General features: G+C 38.2%; 2 protein-coding genes across 8 annotated transcripts in view; one reads left to right on the top strand and one right to left on the bottom strand.

Annotated features, from left to right (window-relative positions):
• The window catches only part of LOC119241225 (torsin-1A-interacting protein 2-like), a 34,901-nt gene extending 26,172 nt beyond the window's left edge, over positions 1-8,729 (bottom strand). The window contains exon 1 of one of the 2 annotated variants that reach the window (XM_054693434.1): positions 8,543-8,729. The gene's annotated coding sequence lies outside the window, so the exon portion shown is untranslated. Of the gene's footprint in view, positions 1-3,847; positions 3,888-8,542 lie in introns of those variants that run through there. The other variant, XM_037506362.2, reaches the window with a different exon arrangement.
• The window catches only part of TOR1AIP1 (torsin 1A interacting protein 1), a 38,438-nt gene continuing 27,723 nt past the window's right edge, over positions 7,951-18,665 (top strand). For 2 of the 6 annotated variants that reach the window (XM_037506355.2, XM_037506358.2), the window contains exons 1-4: positions 7,952-8,705; positions 10,244-10,324; positions 15,174-15,239; positions 16,173-16,217. In XM_037506355.2, the coding sequence (XP_037362252.1) occupies positions 8,225-8,705; positions 10,244-10,324; positions 15,174-15,239; positions 16,173-16,217 (673 nt within the window). In that variant the 5' untranslated portion in view covers positions 7,952-8,224. Of the gene's footprint in view, positions 8,706-10,243; positions 10,325-15,173; positions 15,240-16,172; positions 16,218-18,665 lie in introns of all 6 variants that reach the window. The other 4 variants (XM_037506359.2, XM_037506356.2, XM_037506354.2 and 1 more) reach the window with 3 other exon arrangements.

Below are 18,665 nucleotides of genomic sequence, written 5' to 3'. Positions count from 1 at the left end.
ACCATTTAGCACACACAGTGTTCCCTCTTAGGAACAGATAAGCCAAATGAAAAATATGATCCTCAGTTAGAAAACAGCTGCAGAATGTTCTCCTCTCACCCCAGGAACTGACAGGCAAAACAGGTGTGTGTGTGCATTGCTAGCATACCATAAAGGGGAACAACTGGTTTAGAAATTTATTGGTACATTTCAACCTACCTTGCCCTAATGAACTAAAAGTCCAAGGTTCAAATTCTGTTCAAATTTCAACTTAAAGGGTAATAGGTAGCTTTCAATAGTGCGGCCTAGTATAAGCTTAGCTATTTCTATACTTGCACTGGCTGTTTGTGTCTGTTTAAAATTCAATTTCTAAGGCTTGGCCACTCTTCTATAGCATATCCACTGTCACAATATACCAGTATTATTATTTTCAAAATTTCTTACTCTGTTTCCTAGTATTTCCATGAATCCATGCTTATTCCATATTTTTGAAAGGGAATTTGAGAAAGTACTACAAAACTCGGAACAAAGCAAAGCGCTGCACACATGAAATTTACTAGGTTATAATGCAATGGTACTCAATGAGAAGAGAAAGTACCTCAATTACTTCCTTGGGAAACTTTTTTTTTTTACAAAGGGACAGTTACATGCAGACACTAATATATCTATACTTCTCAGAAAAGTCCTGGTTTCTCTGATCAAAGGAATATGTTTTAAAAAACAACATCTAGGTGCTCACTGCTGTTGTGTTTCATTGTCAGGCCAACAACCTGGATAACCACCACTATTATTTGCTCTCTTACAAAACTCATTAGCTGGGAATCATTTGCATGACCTGGGAACTTGTCAGAAATGCAAATTTTCGGGTCCCAGCCCAACAGAATCTCTGTGGGTCTAGCACAGGAATTTGTGTTTTAGCAGGTTCACAAAATGACCCTGATTCTCTATAAAGTTTAAGAAGCAGTGCCATAAATAAAAAAAGTTAAGTTTTCCTTCACCCTTCACTATGAAACCTAAGTTTATTATGTTTATCTCTAATAAAAATAGGAAAAATTTAGTCTTAGTAACTTGTGCATAAATCATATTTTTACTGCCACAACCAATAAAGACACTAAACATTTCCCTATTCTTATTATTTTCCTATAATGTATTTTTTAGCTTGGTGGTCACAGTAGTTCTAAAGTACAAACACTATTGCTTTTATACAAAGAAGTTATGAGTTGGTCTCTAGGATCAACCCTACCTACACATATGCTCTAACAGCCATATACATATAGTGGATCTACACACATAAAACCCTTGCAACACTGTCCCTGAAGGAAGACTTTCCGGCCTCAAGAAGCTCAACAGCACACCCTGTGAACTCTTCTCGAGGGGTTGGTCTTCTTAACCACAAAACAGAATAACTCCACCTAGACAACAGAGGAATTGTGAGGGTTAAATGAGATAATGTGGCCCACTAACCACAACAGGTACACAAAAGGCCTCATAAACTGTTAATCCTTATTATTTGACCTATGAAATAAAAGTACAACTACGGGTTGTATTTTTTGGAATGGGAAAAGTGAAAACTGCACTAAAGGAAAGTTCTGCTTTTTTTCAACAGCAGAACAGAATAATTTATATATATAAAAATATATATATAAGGACATATATATTTATATAGTTAAAACAAAATCTTCAGAAGTTAACAAACGAATGTTTTAAATTTGACTTTTTTGCATAAACATTAAATTTACAAGTAATAACATGTATACCTATGGCTAAGGGCTAAAGGAGAGTATATAAAAAAACAAGTTGATCTGCTGAGGTAGTGGAATTATGTCAATTTTCTTTCTCCCTATTTTGATTCCCAGAATCATGTGCCAAATCTTTAATATTTGTAAAGAGGAAGTAACGTTAATTAGTAGTAAGTTTCCATTTATTGAGTCTTAAACTAACCCATTTAATATTCTAATTAATCTCCAATTAACAGAGGAGGAAATGTGCTCAGAATGATAAAGCAATGTGCCCAACAGAAAAGGAATTCAAACTGGGCTCTGTTTCTGTCTCTGTTTATTTTCTTTATTCACAAATGTTTGGTTTGTTGTGCAAAATTCATGGCAATATATAACCACTACGGTGAATTCTCTCTTGTGGAGCACAGCTTAACAAATGGTTCATAAAACATAGACATGTTGATGAAATTTTAAACCAATTAAAATTCTAAATACAAAACAAAAAAAAAAACCAGCCCATTTTTAAATTTTTTTCCAAGACTATGTGCTTTCAAACTGGGCTTAGTGTTCAATCTCAAAGTAATAAAAGCAGAGACGGCCCCTCTGAACAAATTTTCCTTCAGGAAATTTAAGTGGCAGGTCAGAGAGAAATGTGGATTTTCATGGAATACAGTTTAAAATTTTTTTCTTAGGCAAAAATATATACAAGATGAAATACATTGTTGAAATAGACAACATGGGCCACCCTGGTGGCACAAAGGGTTAAGACACAACCTATGAAGCTCTCTCCAGCCTCTGCAGCACAAGTTCGATCCCTGGCCAATCAGGGAGCTACCCACATGGCATAGCAGACCTCTCCTGACTGGCCCGCTTCTCCCCTCAGCAGTGTATTTCAGTCAGTCTGCCTGCTCTGTTCCCCACTCTGTCTCTGGTGAATCCTCTCCCCCAGCCCCACCACACATACCTCTGGCCTGTACCCCAGCTCTTGTATGCATAAATAAATAAATCTTTAAAAAAAACCTTCAAATAATTGGCTAAATTATTTATAAGTTACTGTGTGAGTTAAAGAAGCTCTCAAGCTAGTATTACCTCTCAACTAGGAGGGGAAATAAGTGAAACAAAACTTAAATGAGTCATTCATGATTATGTGATAAATCAGCAGCAAATTTGGTAATCAGTTAGTGGGCTCTGCATCCAGCATAATAAATATTACTAAGGAAAGGCTCTCATTTAAAGTGTTCACAGAAGTGTAAATTTTTCAAACTGTTCTAATCCACACACAGATTCCCAAGAACATTGCTTAGTACCTCTACCACGAAATTCCTTCTTCCATTAAATCACCTTCCATCGACCATTTGTAAATAATCAAGTGCTTAAAAAATAAAACTGATTAATAAGGACAGTCGACATAATCCTCAATCTTTAGAAAAACGGAGACAAGGAAAAGATATATAGAACTTTAGTATAGAGAGATCTAGATCAAATAAGTTGTTTTAAAATCCAAAGAGAGTAAAACCGAAACAAAAGGTTTGCTTAATCAGGTAAGATGACTCATTTCTATTCCTGTGTATAAAGTCCAACAAGCAAGCACTGCAGACGGAGTGAAGAGGACTACGTCCACCTCCTGTCTTAAAGGAAAGAGAAAAGGGTAAACTTTCATCAGCTATGAAATACAACTGGAAGGACAAATAGACCATGGAAGCAAAATAGTAACTGCAGGGTCTTCCTAACACTTGCAAGTTCCATGATTTTTAAAGGCACCATTAAGGGTAAAAGAGGAAGGGGGACTTACACCTTCTCAGCCTTGACAGGACGAACGGTGGGATCCTTGCTGGGCAGAGAGAGAAAGCGGAATCGCCACCTACACGGGTAGTGAGTTTACATTTCGAACCACAGAGATTCTGCTTCTCGTCTCAAAGTCCAAGGCAAACACGTATCCCCACCCTTTATTCTGTTTAATGTCAATAAGGTTCTGCTTTCGTCTTTTTACTCCAAAACAAAAAAAATAACACCCCTAATCTACTCAGTTTAAGGGTTTTGCGGTAAAGGGGTGGGGGTGGGGAGAGGTCGTTTCTTAAAAAGATCTTTCGAAAGAAGAGAGATCAAACATTAAAACACGGGAAAGTTGCATGTACATTTAGTTCACTTACCAATTCCGGCGGGGACTTAAGTCGCCGGCTGTCAGCGTCAGGGGAACTCCTCGGGCGTTCTCCCAGCTCCGCGAGCCGGCTGCACCCCTCCGCGCCGCCGAACCCAGCGTCGGGCGACCCTGCGCACGTGACAGCGCCTTGGGCGGGGGCAGGCGCACGGAATGCTGGGGCTGGTAGTCGCCGGCGCGCTCCCGCTCACGCCCGCCGCCCTCCCCGCCCGCCGCCCTCCCCGCCCGCCGCCCTCCCCGCCCGCCGCCCTCCCCGCCCGCCGCCCTCCCCGCCCGCCGCCCTCCCCGCCCGCCGCCCTCCCCGCCCGCCGCCCTCCCCGCCCTGGCCCCAGGCGTGGGGAGCCCGCGCCTTGGAGCCGCACAAATCCCCGCCTAGTGGCGAGGGAAGGCAGGCTTTTCGGCAGGACCAGGATCACGTGACCCCAGGCGTTCCCCATAAAACTTTTTAACCAACACACTTATTTTGACTTTTCTCTGACTCCTTTAGATAGGAAGTCCCAAGATGGCAGGGAGGGCCGTCATTTAAGTCTATTCGTGCTATCTGTATTTCCAGAACCTAGAACAGGGTCTGTCCAGTCCATAGCCCAAGTTCAAAACGACCCTTCGTGTAAACATGATTTGATCTTTTGGCAGAAGTCACAGGAATTGGAAACACTCTTTGGTGTTTAATAATTGACTACAATATCTAATTCAACAAAGATTAAGTAGAAGAATGTTATATCTCACTTTACTGAGTTTAAATTTTAATTTCAGCATAACCTTTCCTGCAAGACTTGTAGTATTTTAAAATTTTTGTTTCTGCCACATCTGAGAATGGAGAATACATGGAGCCAACTACTCTCTCTTTAACTTCCTTCCTTTTATTTTTGTCATCTTTTCCTCATTAGAAACAATGTTACTTGTTTCTACCAAGACATAGTTGGTATTTTACTTATTTCCCTTTTGACCAGAAATTTGACTATTATGCACAATGAAATTATGCTTTCTCAGTTAAAAACTGGACTTTTGCTTACCCTATACAAAACTCTTGTACAAATAACCTTATTTTAATATGTTTCATTTAAGGGACTCCCTGGTGGCACAAGGGGTTAAGAGGCAACCTATGAAGCTGTCCCCAGCCACTGCAGCAGAAGTTGGATCCCTGGCCAGGGAGCTACCCACATGATGCAGCAGGTCTTTGCTGGCTTGCTGCCTGCTCCCCTCAGCAGTGTATTTCAGTCAGTCTGCCTGTTCTGTTCCCCACTCTGTCTCTGGTGAATCTGTTAGGGGGAAAAGGATGTCCCAAAGCTAATTCCATATAGGCTTTGTGGACTCCACCCCCACCCCAGGTCAAAGCCAAAGACACTGGGAACTCCAAATCCCATCACCACCAAAGGGAAGGTGGCTGGGACCTGAGGGTGGGGTTAAACAGCCAGGTGGATATAAAAGGCAGACACGTGGGCTTTGGGGGAATCCCCCATTTTTGGCTCTCCGCCAGCTCGCAGCGTCTGGCCAGCTCTGAGAGTGACTTTGGGTTTCCAGGTCGTCAGATCGGGTAGGACGCATTAAAGACTTTATTTCCCTATTTTCTCCCTGAGTTGTACATTTTCCTTATTTCCTTTTCTCTTGTAAATAAACCTTTTATTAACCTTTTGTGTGTGTCTGTAGTAGAGTATTCATAAGTCCCTTTAAAGCTCGCGGGTGAGGACCCACAGCCAGGAACCCGTTTAATATCAGGGTTGCTCTATAACAAATCCTCTCACTCCCCACACCTCTGGCCTTTACCCCAGTTCTTATATGGATAAATAACTCTTTAAAAAAAAAAGTTTCATTTAAAATAGTTACTTTATTTATAAATTCAGTATCCAGGACACTAGATTCCTAGACCAAGGCCTAACAAGGATGCATATACATTAATGCTAGTCACTTAATCTGAATTATAACTGCTTTGCATATCATCCCTACTCTATGATAAATTCCCTAAGAATATACTCATTTAGTTCCTACGTTTATTTAGCATCTGTTCTGTGCCAATATAGCAGAAATGATCATAGCAAAGAATAATTTATAAAACAACTACCTGTCTTGTCTTTTGATTCATTGACTTCCTCCATAAATATCAAATTCCCAAAATATTTAATATACAAAGTTTGTGCCTCTTCTTGTTTTTGGTGGTCGTGCAATTCCCTTTTAATATAGACTTTGAGTCTACTGTCTCTATAATGCCACTTCTTTGGGGCCATCCTTATAGTTTGGAAAACATCTACAGCAGAGTATCTGGTTTGACAAGAGTCTGACTTTACCTCACAGCTAATGATGCAAGTTTGGTATTTGTAGTAAGGTTGCTAGGTGTGAAAGGCAGTTACAAGTAAGTTAGACAAGAAGGAAAATCCTAAGCAAATATATGTGTTAATGTTAAAACTTAGCATGCCTCTGATTTTAAGATTCTCATGACCCATTTAAAACCACTTCTAAACGTTTACTAGCATTTTAAGTTACAAAAGAACACATGTGCAAGTATTCAATAATATGTAGAACTTCGTTATCTCTAATTGTTCTATATATGCAGAAAACTTGTACTTTCTGTTTTTTAATATGCTTCCCCCCCCAAACCTGTTTTGCAAGTCTGTATCCAAGTTTCCACAAAGTCACCTATCCCGGCAAATGTTTCAAAGGGCTCTTAATACAAGCATTCACATTCATAATATGAACTTTATATATATTAACACTATAAATTTATATATCCTTTAATAATAACATTACAGAACTTATGCTAATATGTTAATGAGTAATATATAATAGGCACTTTTTATAGAGAAAGCACTTCTTGAAAGGCAGGTATAACCAAGTATCAATACTTTCCAGCATTTTGTTGGAAAACAGTAAATCCAAATGTACTGTGGAATCCAGTCCACAAGGTTAAATGTTTTTAACTTTCCCTTAAGAGTAAAAAAACAAAATAAAATAAAAGTAGCATTTCCCTTGTTAGCTTCTCCAGTTTCTTTGGCTATAATATATAGCAAATAAAGGCAAATAGCTCCTACAAGCTAAAACCTAAGAGACTCTCTACAGCATGCAATTCCTGTCTGTGGCCAAATGTATGAAACGTTAAGAAACAGTACCCATGCACCTTAAGATTTTACTACATTGAAATGTGCCCAGTTTCAGGAACAAATGAGTTACTCAAAAATATTCTAAATATTACTTAAAATATTGAAAGAATAATAAGGCAGGATTTTAATAAGGATTTTTTCAAAATCCTTCATTGTATAGTAATTGGTATCCGAATTACAATTTAAGTCTTTTCAGTAAAACCAATTATTGAAAAGCCCTCCAAGAAGGAAAGTGTATTTATTTGAAAGAAACATCAATCTTCCTTTCGATAATTATGCTGAGTTTACATTAATTAATCTTCCTTCAGTATGTCTAAATTCAGTTAGATGTTTGCAGATTATCCGTATCTGTATATACGGTGTTCGGAAGTGAAATAGCTTTTCACCATAAATCAAATACAGCTTATCAAGTCATGCCCAGAATCAAAGTAAAAATGATGAATGGCCAGTTAAAATTACAGTGCTGTCTCTATTCAAAGTATTTGTTCTGAACAGGACTGCGATTAAGATTTTTTCTACGAAAATCAGAAATAAGACTGCGCTTGCTATATGTACATTTTGCCAATGTAAATCCACTTGAGTATGCCCGTACATAGGACTTTGTACTCTCAACAGGGGACTTAAAATTTAAAACCGGGTAACTGCTTTCATAAGGAGCTTCAGCACAAAATAATTGCCGAGATGACACCTACAAAATTATCTTTCTGATGATCACTCCGGCTGGAGACACTTGATAAGGCACGGCCGGGGGAGCAGTCAATCAACAAAGTTCAGAAAAACTGCGCAACAACCTGGGAACCGGGACTGAAACTTCTCCACCCCCGTCGGACTCGGCCTTTCCCATATTGGGGGTGTCTCCTTGGGTGTGGGCCACACTTGCAACTAGCAGCTCCGCTTGGGCAAGGCAATTTGCCCAGCCACTTGTCCCTTCTCAGCGGTCTCCTCCCTTCCTCCCTCCCCAAAGGCCAAGGACAGCGACGTCCTCCTCCCTCTTCTCCTCCTCTTTGGTGCCTGCAGCCAGGAGGCGGGAGTGACCCTAGGCAGCTGACCCAGCCCAGGCACTGCCTCTTCCACAGCCCTCAGGACACACCATGGGCCCAGAGGCAGGTTTGCAGCACAGCAGCGACGACGCAGGCGGCGGCCCGGGCGACTCTCAACTGCCTCCCTGACCGCCGCGACCACCGCCCAAAACCCCGAGAAGCCATCGCTATCAAAGGCAGGAGAATCAGGGACCCCAAAACCATCTTCGCGACCGACTACAAGCTACGTCAACAACTATGGCAGGCGAGGGGTGGCGGGCGGAGCGGATGGGGGAAGATTGGGGGATCTACGTCACGCCGAGGGCACCCCTGCGGGAGGCCAGGCGCCGCCTCAGCCCTCAAAATGGCGGCGGCAGTGACGCGCCTGCGTACGGGACTCCTTCCCCGTCACGTCACGGCCGGCGGGAAGTGAGGTTCTCAGAAGAGCCGCCAGAAGTGTACGGCGACTTCGAGCCCCGGGTAACCATAGAAAAGTCCCGGGCGGGAAAACGAAGCTCGCGAGAAGAGTTCCGGCCCGATTCTGAGAAAGAGGAAGTGAGAGAAAGCAACTACTACCTTAGATCTCAGCGGAGGCAGCGGAGACCAGAGGAAGCCGAAGAGATGAAGACACGAAATGTGTCCCGCCTGCCGCAGCAGCAGCAGAACTCACGGCAGCTTCCGCCACAGCAGTCTCCGGCTACGACTAGAAGAAGGATACCAGTGTCGCATTTCTCTGAAGGTGAGACTGATGGAGGTAACAGTCTCAGCTGCACGCCGGGGCGCGGGCGGGCGGGGCGTGGGGTGTGTGCGCACCGGATCTCGCCCCAGGCCGGGGCCCGACCTCTGGGGGCTTCTCCTCCGCGATGGAGGTGCGCCCCCACGCGGGGACCCCGACCGCAGGCGGGAAAAGCCCGGGCTGGAGGACCTGAGCAGAGCCGGGGAGCTCTGCCCTTTCTAATCATCAGTTTAGGGGGGATCAGGGATTACCTCTTTCTGCAGGCCTTTATGGGGGGACGGCAATCAGGGCCCGGGCTCGGTTTCTTTTTGGTTCCCACCCATGCGACCTATTTTTGTACCAAAGCCATTTCCAATTCATGGTTTGACTCTCAGGATGGCTGTACCAGTCCTTTCCCATCAGCACCCTGTGGGGAGAGAAGAGGAAATGCTGTGAGCGTTGGGAGGATTAGCGTAGTTGATGATTGACTGGACACCCCACTCTTGTGCTTGCAGCGGGTGGTGTAGGTCAGTTAGTCTAAACTTGAGGCTCCTCAATGCCTCATAAACTGGAGCTGATCGCTCTTTGTCGTGTGTGTTGGTCTCTACCAAAAATTCCCCACGTTGGAGGCCCGCAGTGTAACCTCATTGTTAAGGAGCCTGACAAAGCAAGACTATTAATTGTCCTCAAAATGAACCAAAAGGATGCCTACAAAGTATGTGTGTAGTTTTAGAACGACACAGTTGAACTCCCTTAACCCATCTTCACCTACCCTGCCCCCCACATCTAACACCGAGTTACAGGTGACATTCGTGTTAGCCCCACGCAAGGCATCTATGAGATAAAAGTCAGGACGTGTGATCACAGTGGATTTACATGGCTGGTGATAGACCATTGATGGATATAAAGAAGATATTAAATTTAGAGCATAATAATAAGCTACAAGTTTACCTGATGATAGAGTTGAAGATGTGTTGATTTTAGAGACTTTATATTTCTACGGATAATGTAAGTTACTGTTCCATGGAACAACTCAAGACAGTTTAGCCCATGTATACCTTAGTTTTATTTCTCTTATAGATTATTAACTTCCTGAAGACAAAAGTCTTGTCTACATATATATTTGAAAAGCCGTGTGATATTTCTGTATCTCAGAGATGGCTTTGCACATAGTAGGCGATAAATACGTTGCGTTGTTTTGGCTCTTCCACAGAACCTACTGTGGTTCTATATTTTTAAGCACATGAAGGATTGCCTCTATTTTGGTAAATCTATAAGATCGAACTGTTTTTCACTGTTGTATTCCATATTTATGATGCTTTAGCTCATCTTTTAAATTTTCCAAAAGTAATTTGCTTTGGTTGCAATGTATCAGTGTTGTATAATTAAATTTTATATTGTCAAGAGTAGTTCTAACTGGTTGAATCCCTAAATTTTGATAAACTTAATTATATATTTTAAGAAAATGAATTACTTGCATTTCTGCTTAGTCTGTTAATACATATAATCCCTACACAGAGCACATGTTCTGAATGTTGATAATTATCTTGTTTATTCTTTAGAGGATGAACCATTGTTATCGTCACAAACTGTTTTCAGCAACATGGTCTCAAAGAAAACCAGCAGAACACAAGATATCTCAGGTTTGTTGTTTTCCTTTCCTGACAACTTTTTTATGTACAGACTTTAAAATAATAGCCTGATTCCTAAAGGGTCCCAAATCATACCTCACTCAGAGTTTTAGTGAAACTTCTTTATAGGTTGTTTATTGAATTAAGCAATACAGGCTTGTGTCAAGAAAAAAAAGGTAGGGGGAACGTGGAGACTGGGGCAGATACTTGAGTATTTACTAAGTACTAGCCACTTTGTTAATTCACATAACTATGCAAAATAGATATTATGCCCATGATATAGAAGAGAAAGCTTAGAGTGGCTAAGATTTTCCCTAATATCATGCAGTAGATGAGTAGGCCAAAATTGAGACCTAGTTATTTTTTCTCCAGAGTGCTTTGATTTTTCTCTCAAGTACCTCACTAACTCTCCCATGTGATTACTACTCAGTAAAGTTTTAAATGTTGAATGAATACATCACATTACCTTCTATTTAAAATAGATTAAATGATCTGCAAAGTAAAATCATGACACAATATGGTCAGTCATCAGTTTAATACTACATGTCACCAAATCTAAGATGTAAGATATACCACTGTTGCTTTGTGTGCCAACTATTAATAAAAGGAAGAAATGCTGCCAATTAAAATGAATGTGTTTTTGATTAGATTATATGATGCATTCAAATTCAAAGATATTGAAGATTAAAGATATTAAATCTTTTCATCAATGTTACATAGAAATAGACTATATTTGTATACTTAAGGTTTTAAAAATGTTTAAACTAGTTTGAAAAGCCTAGAAAAGATTAAGTTTTGTGATTAATGCATAGGGCTCTTTAGTCTTAGTTCCATTTATTTTCAGTTTGCTTTTCTTGAATATTAGGAAAACCTCACAATAAATTATAGCTATTGCAACTGATCATCCCTGGCTTTTTTAACCCATATCCTAATTTATTTCCTTATGTATTGCTTCTAATAAGATCATGCTTCATAATTAGAACTATTCTATCCTCAATTTAGAATAAAATCTCTCTGTTCAAGTTCAGTATCAAATAAACACAAACCTCCCGCTTACTTCTTTAAATAGTGTATCACTATGTTAAGATTATAAACTATCTTAGGAAAATGCTTGGAATAATAGTTGCTAAAATCAGATTTTCCAGGTGATTTAAAAAAAATCTTGAAATTTTATTTACAGTAGTTTTAATTACATGTGATTTATACCCTGAAAACCAAAAGGTTCTCATTTTTTAAACCTGGGATAAAGTTATAGAAATTTTGAAGTTAAATAAATTGATATAATTATGATTATTGAGCACCAGTCACAACAATCTATTATATGATAAGACCATTATGTAATAGGATGTCTTGAGTAGTCTTTGTTCACATTAGGCCTATAATTAAGGACTGCTAAGAGGTACATGACTGCATAGTGTCATGGAAAGAGCCCTGGACCTTGGTTGAGTTACACACCCACTTTAAGCCAAAGACCTTTATCTATATGATTTTCCCTGCTTAACTGACAAGGCTTCTGCAGAAGTGATATAGTACATACAAAATCACAGTAAAGCATACAGACTTTAAGTAATTTTTTCCCTTATGGCATTTAATAAGAAATGTGAAATGTATTAAACTTTGATTAAGCAGGTCTGTCTTTTTCTGAAGAATCTTACAGCCAAAAATGGAAAAGATACAACATTGCCCTATATAGATGATAGCTTGATGGAACCCATGCACAGGTTATCTGGAATATATCAATTGCACACTGCGTATAATATACAATTATTAGAAATAGAGGTATGTGATCTTAAAGAGATTTAAGATAATTGGTTCTCTAACTCTAAAAGGTGCTTTTAAAAGTCATTCTGTATCCAGCATTTCACATGTTCCCATCTCAGCCTCTTTGTGAAAGAAGAAAGAATTTAGGGAATTGTAAAATAAATACTTGTACAGTCTGTCTAGCAGTTATTTAACGAGAAGTCACTTTGATGGAAGATTTCTACCATTCTCGTAGAAGCATAGGCTTTCTGTTTATTTTTGTCATTCAAAATAGTGATATATACTATCTGAAAGTAGAATGTTCCCATTTGATATGATTTGGAAGGTAATTTTTTGCATCTGGGAATGCGCAAAAATTTTTCCATTAAATTAATAAATTTTTACCATTAAATTAATGGTAATAGCATTCCCATTACCTCCCCCCAAAAAAAAAAAAAAAAAAAAACAATCTAGCACATCCATCACACCAGATAGGGAAGTTCTATTTTCAGAAAACAGGAAAAACCTGTAATTGTATATAGGACTACTGGGTGTGTTTTGAGAAAAATTTATCCAAAACTATCCTTAAGAATAAAAATCTAAACCAAGAGGCCACCTTCTAAGCAACCTAATGAAGACATCTTTGTCATCTGTCATTCTGTTTTTGGAAGGCACGATAAATGTTAATTAGTTTAGGACAGTGATACAGTTAGAACTTTTCTTATTGTTTGAAGTTCCAGAACTGAGTTATTTTCACATTAAAATAGCCATTCAGGTCAATCAGTTCAGTTAATATATACATATATAGCTGCTATTCTTCAATGGCCAGACTCATTCCTTTCTGAAAATAACAATATGAATTTTATAATCTAAAAATATATTGAGTAAAATTTCAATGAGTTTTTCAAGGAGTAAGTAAATATTTTTGTTCTGACAGTGGTGATTTCTAACTAAATCACGGGTGTTTTTAAATGCCTATTAGTTTGTCATGAGCATTTTATTCTTTAGCTACTGTAGTTATTTCATTCATTCACCAGATATTTATTGAACACCTGCTTTTTGCCAGTCCTCATGCTAGATGCTGGTGTAAAGTGGTGAATGAAAATGGACTAGGGGAAGAAATTGCTTTGAAAGAAGGGTCTTGTTATTTTATTCTTTAATTTCTCTCTGTGGTACTGCCTTCTTGGGTATTTTATATCAGCTGGGTATATAATAACACATACAAGAGATGTTTCTTTTTTTTTTAAGATTTTATTTAATTTTTCATAGAAGAACTGGGATGTAGGCCAGAGGTGCCGGGGGTGAGAGGGTTCACCAAAGAGAGAGTGTGGGGAGCAGATTACTGCTAAAGGGAGCAGTGGACGAGACAGGAAAGGTCTGCTGTGCCATATGTGTTGTTAGCTCCCTGGCAAGGATTGAACTCAGGCTATCACAGTGGTAGCACTGAGACTTAACCCCTAGGCCACTAGGGAGGCCCAAGAAATGCTTTTTAAATGAAAAGATGGGGACTGAAATAGTAAATGATGTTTATAGATTCAGTTGAGCTTTAGGTTTTAATTAAACCTCAAAAGGGTGGTAGCAGAGAGGAGAAAAAGAGAACGGTAGTTATAATAATGGAAGTAAAATGGTAAGTTATATTGTGCTTTTATTATCACATGTACAAAGATTGACTTTTTTTTAAAGGTTTTTTTTTTTTTTTTTTTTTTAATGCACACAAGAACTGGGATGTTGGCCAGAGGTTTGGGGAGGAGGGTGAGAGGATTCACCAGAGAGGAGTAGGGAGCAGAACAGGCGGATTGACTGAAACACTGCTTAGGGGAGCAGTAGGCGAGACAGGAGAGGTCTGCTGCGCCATGAGGGCCAGCTCCCTGGCTGGGGATCAAATTCATGCTGCAGAGGCTGGTGATAGCTTGATAATGCTGAAACTTTAACCCATGTGCCAACAGGGAGGCCCCCAAAGATTAACTTTTAAAACTAAGTTGTAAATACCTAATGTGTGAAACACTAGCAACTGAGATAGGTATTTCATAGAATCTTAGAGCTAGAAGACTTAGGAAGGACATCTACTCAGAGTTGCTTAGAGTATGTGGTGTACCTTTATCATCCATTCAGCCATTGCTTGACCACATTCAGTGACATGAAAATGATTCTCTCACTATTTTGTTTCAAAGGGAACTCTAGTAATTTTTTTTAATATGTAAAAACTACTTTGTTGTGACTTTTCATCAACTTAATTCTGCCTTTTTGAGCTGTATAAAATCAATAGGATCATTTTTCAACATCTCTGTCTTATGATGCATAATAGCAAGGCTAAATAAGCTATTTTTTGAACCATTGAATGCCTGTGTTTTCAAGATTTCTTTTCTAGTTACTATAAAAGGAAAATTGGGTTAAATCAGTTTTGTTAGAACAAACATAGGAAGTCAGTGTTATGGCGGGGGCCATTGATAGTCTAGGATGTGGTAATTACCACATACAGAGTCAAACATAATGCTTTTTTTGTAAAGACCAATGAAACAAAACAATGTAATTCAACGTTGAATATAGGCTGGATATTAGGTTATTTTTTGTGAGGCTCCTTTAGCCTCTAGGTTAATGATAACATTTTATGTAGTGGCATTGGCATACCCAGTTGTACCATAGACAGTCTGAAACAAGTCCTAGCTAGAATTCTGTTTTTTTTTTTTAAATTAGAGTTTACATTTCTCAAACACATACAAGATTGACTACTTGGAGGAACTGAATGAATACTCAGAAAGTTAATTCTAAAATTATAATATGCCATAAATAACCCACAAAGAAGGTAAGCAACAAATGGAGTAGCCAACTGAGTTAGTGCTAAGTACAGATTTTGGGTCTTAGTTAAGAAATTTAGAGGCGTTTAATTTGGTATTCTTTTCCTTTTATACAAGTACGATCTACTGAAACAAATCGCAACTTTTTGCATTAAGGCCATAAATTTTTTATGGCAAAAAACTTGTCTCTAGATCACTATTGTATTCCCACACCTAGCATAAAGGAAAGCTCAGAAAACCTTTGTTGAATGAATAGGTGATTGTGTAATAAATCTAGTATGTTTGACATTTTATATATTTTTCAATGGTCTGTCTTTCTGTATTAGTGGCGAGTAAAGATGAAGATACTATGCGTGACCTCCGTAGGCCCCCTATAAAAAGAAACAGATCTGGTAAGAGATTGTTTTTGTCTATGGATTTAATGTTTATATAAATACAATTTCATTTTTAACAGGGTAGTACATGTACTCATATGGTTCAAAATTCAAAAGTTAATATATGTATTTTTATACACACACACACACTTACAATGGAAACGCTCCCTGCCTCTACTCACCCCGTATCCTCACTAGAGGCAACCAATTTTGTCAGCTTCTAAAGCATTTTTCCAGAGATATTTCATGGAAATATCTGTATAAATTATGTTTCTTCCTTTTTAAGACAAATTTTAGCCTGATAAATACACTTTTCTGTACCTTCCTTTTGTATGTTATTTAATGCATATGTTCTTTCCACATAAGCATATAAAGGCTTCCTTATTTTTTAAAGAGATTTATGTGTTGCGGTGATTTTTTTTTTTTTTGTTAACATGATTTGATTTTACTTTTTAATTTTTCTTTAGCATGATGATTTTGAACTAGAGTCAGGCTTTTTATTCTTCCTAGTATAGTGCTAATAAAAAACTCAAGACTCAGAGTCTTTGTGACTCAGTACTATATAGTTTCCCTGCCTCATTTACATTTCTTTTTGACTAAAACATAAAGTATTCCCTTCAAATTGATTTCATGACTATGAAATAAATCAGTAAAGCCATTCTATGCAATGTGCTCCTACGGTACATTTTCAGAGATTTTTAGTACATAAGGATGCTTTATCCTACGAACTAAATAATGAAGCTTATTTGTCTTCATAGTAGGTTTCTACTCCTCCTCAATTATATTCTTTGAGAATTATGTTAAAATTTTTTTGATAGATGAGTGTCCTTTCAAGTAAATGACTGTCCTTTAAAATGATGAAGGTCTGTTATGGTTGACAAACCTGGGTTAAAAAACCATATGATGCATTTCCTTTTTAGATCTAATCATGTCTCGCTATCTCTCTTGCAGATTCGGCACACAAAACAAATGGAAATACTAAAATGAGTGAATTAGGTTAGCTTATCTCTAATTCTTATAGGTTCTCTTTGAGAGTTCCAGGTATCTCTTAAATTCCAGAGCGTACATGTTTGGTGACTGACTTGAGAATATTACTTTGTTCATTATCTCTGATATATAGGACACTGTCCCTATAACCATTGACCTTTCATAATAGCTTTGGTTTTTATTCTCTCTGAAATTATCTTTTTTATGTTATTGTTTAAATTCATCTAAGGCTATAATACATTTATACATTTTAGCTTTTACTAGCTTCTGTTAAATTCATACTATTCAGAGAAAGGTGATATCAATTTACCAAACAAGGTTTTTTCTTTCTTAGAAAGTGAATCAATAATAATTAGTCCACGAGTAAGTCCAATGTCCTTTGCCATGTTTGTGTAACTAGTTTAAATTTGAGTGTTTTCCTTGGTGTGTAGAGTGACATATTCTAAAGATAGGCTTTAAGTGAACGTATGTTGATTATGGTTGGATTTAGTTTTAAGTTAAATTTTTTTCAAACTTTGGAGATGAGTCAAAAAGAAGGAAGCTTCATTTTTTTCATCAGTAGTTTCAACTTCCTTTATTAAATTCATCTTTTACTTAAGCTTAGAATAATTTCTTCAGAGACTTCAGAATGTGTAGTTGGCTGGGTGCTAAGAATGACCCTGCAGTATATAATTTATCATGTATTTTTATCTGAATTTGGCAGTTTTACTTTCTATGCTAGATTTAGAAATCATTTTTATAATTATGGTTATAAAACTAAGAGTAAAAAACATGCTTTCCAGTTTTAAGAAGATATCTGTGAGATTAATGTAGAGAATGTCTCCTTCTGATTCTATTTACAGTAATGTTGGTACAACTTGGAATATATAAAATGACTTCATGGAAATATTAGTGACGTCCCCAAATTGTTCTTTTTTTTTTTTTTTAAGATTTATTTATTTATACAAGAACCGGGGTACAGGCCAGATGTGCAGGAGGGTGAGAGGATTCACCAGAGACAGAGTGGGGAACAGAACAGGCAGACTGACTGAAATACACTGCTGAGGGGAGCAGCTGGTGAGGCAGGAGAGGTCTGCTTCACCCCCAAATTGTTCTTTACTCTTTGTTCCCTATTGCCCCAATCTGATGGTGTTCTCAAAAATAGCATTGGCATCGAACAGTTTTAAATATACTATTCTTAATGGTGTCTACACCAGGTTTCAGCAAGCTATAGCTTCTGAGTAATATCTGACCCACAGTCCTGTTTTACACAGCCTGTGAGCTGAGAAAGTATTTTTACATAGTTTTAATATACGTATATATAGGAGATCTATATGTATGTGTGTGTGTATATATATGTCATGTATATGACAGACTTTATGTGACTTGGAAAATGTAAAATATTGACCCATTTTGGAAAAAGTTTATCAATTTCTGATTTATACCAGTAGCAGGAATAAAGACTATAAATTGTCATTTGTTCTAAAAGTAAATTTAGAGTTACATACTTGCCTAATACATAGTTACATACTTGTCTGTACTCCATATAAGGTTGTACTGGCAGCACAAGAAGACAGGAGACAAAATTCTGTCTACTCTTAGAGGATGAATGGTAGTCTCATTTATGATAGCTTCATATCTTTGTCTCCAAACAAGACACAAAGTAAGCGAAATTTACACTTCTATACGTTTTATACCAATGCATTCCATAAAAATCTCTGGGAATAGCAAAGTCTATAATAAATGTAGTTACTTTGGCACCTGGGCTTTCAAAATATCTAGTGGATTTTATAAACTTTGTATTTTCCTTAAAAACCAGCCAAGAAAATGATGCAGTTAGTGGTTGATCTCTCCACCAGAGGAAATGAACATGAAGACTCAGGGATTCTAAAAGGGCATTTTCTTAATTGGTTAATGTTTTGGATAAGTAATACCTCCTTAACAGTATGGGCCTCCCCTGGTAGCGCAGCAGTTGAGCGCTGGGCTGCGAAGCTGCCCGCAGCCTCTGCAGCGCTGGTTCGATCCCCAGCCGCCGGTGAGGGTCCCACATGGCACGACAGACATCTCCTGCCGCGCCCACTGCTCCCCTCTGCAGTGTATTTCGTCAGTCTGCCTGTTCTTTTCCCCTCTCTGGCTCTGGTGAATTCTCTCACCCTCCTGTCCTTCTGACTGTACCCAGTACTTGTATAAATAAATAAATAAATCTTTAAAAAAAAAAAACAAAACAGTATATTTAATCATTGTCATTTGTCTTTTTATTTGTTAAAATCATAGTTTTATAATTAAGATAATGTTTTAAAAAGTAAGGTTATTACTGTAGCAAATAGGATTTTAACTTCTCAAAGTTTCTGCATAAGTAGGGAAGAGTAATATCTTTTTTTTTTAATATTTTTTTAAATGCTCTAACCTTCTTGGTTGCAACCAAGAAGTTTAAAATAAAGGAAGCAGAGTAACAAAAGAAGGAAATGAAATAAAAAC

This window comes from Talpa occidentalis, unplaced genomic scaffold (assembly GCF_014898055.3).
Source record: "Talpa occidentalis isolate TD23 unplaced genomic scaffold, MPIMG_talOcc4v2.1 talOcc4.12, whole genome shotgun sequence".
NCBI classification, from domain to species: domain Eukaryota; kingdom Metazoa; phylum Chordata; class Mammalia; order Eulipotyphla; family Talpidae; genus Talpa; species Talpa occidentalis.
The sequence above is the reverse complement of the archived record's forward strand: the minus strand, read 5'-3'. Positions and strand labels throughout refer to the sequence as shown.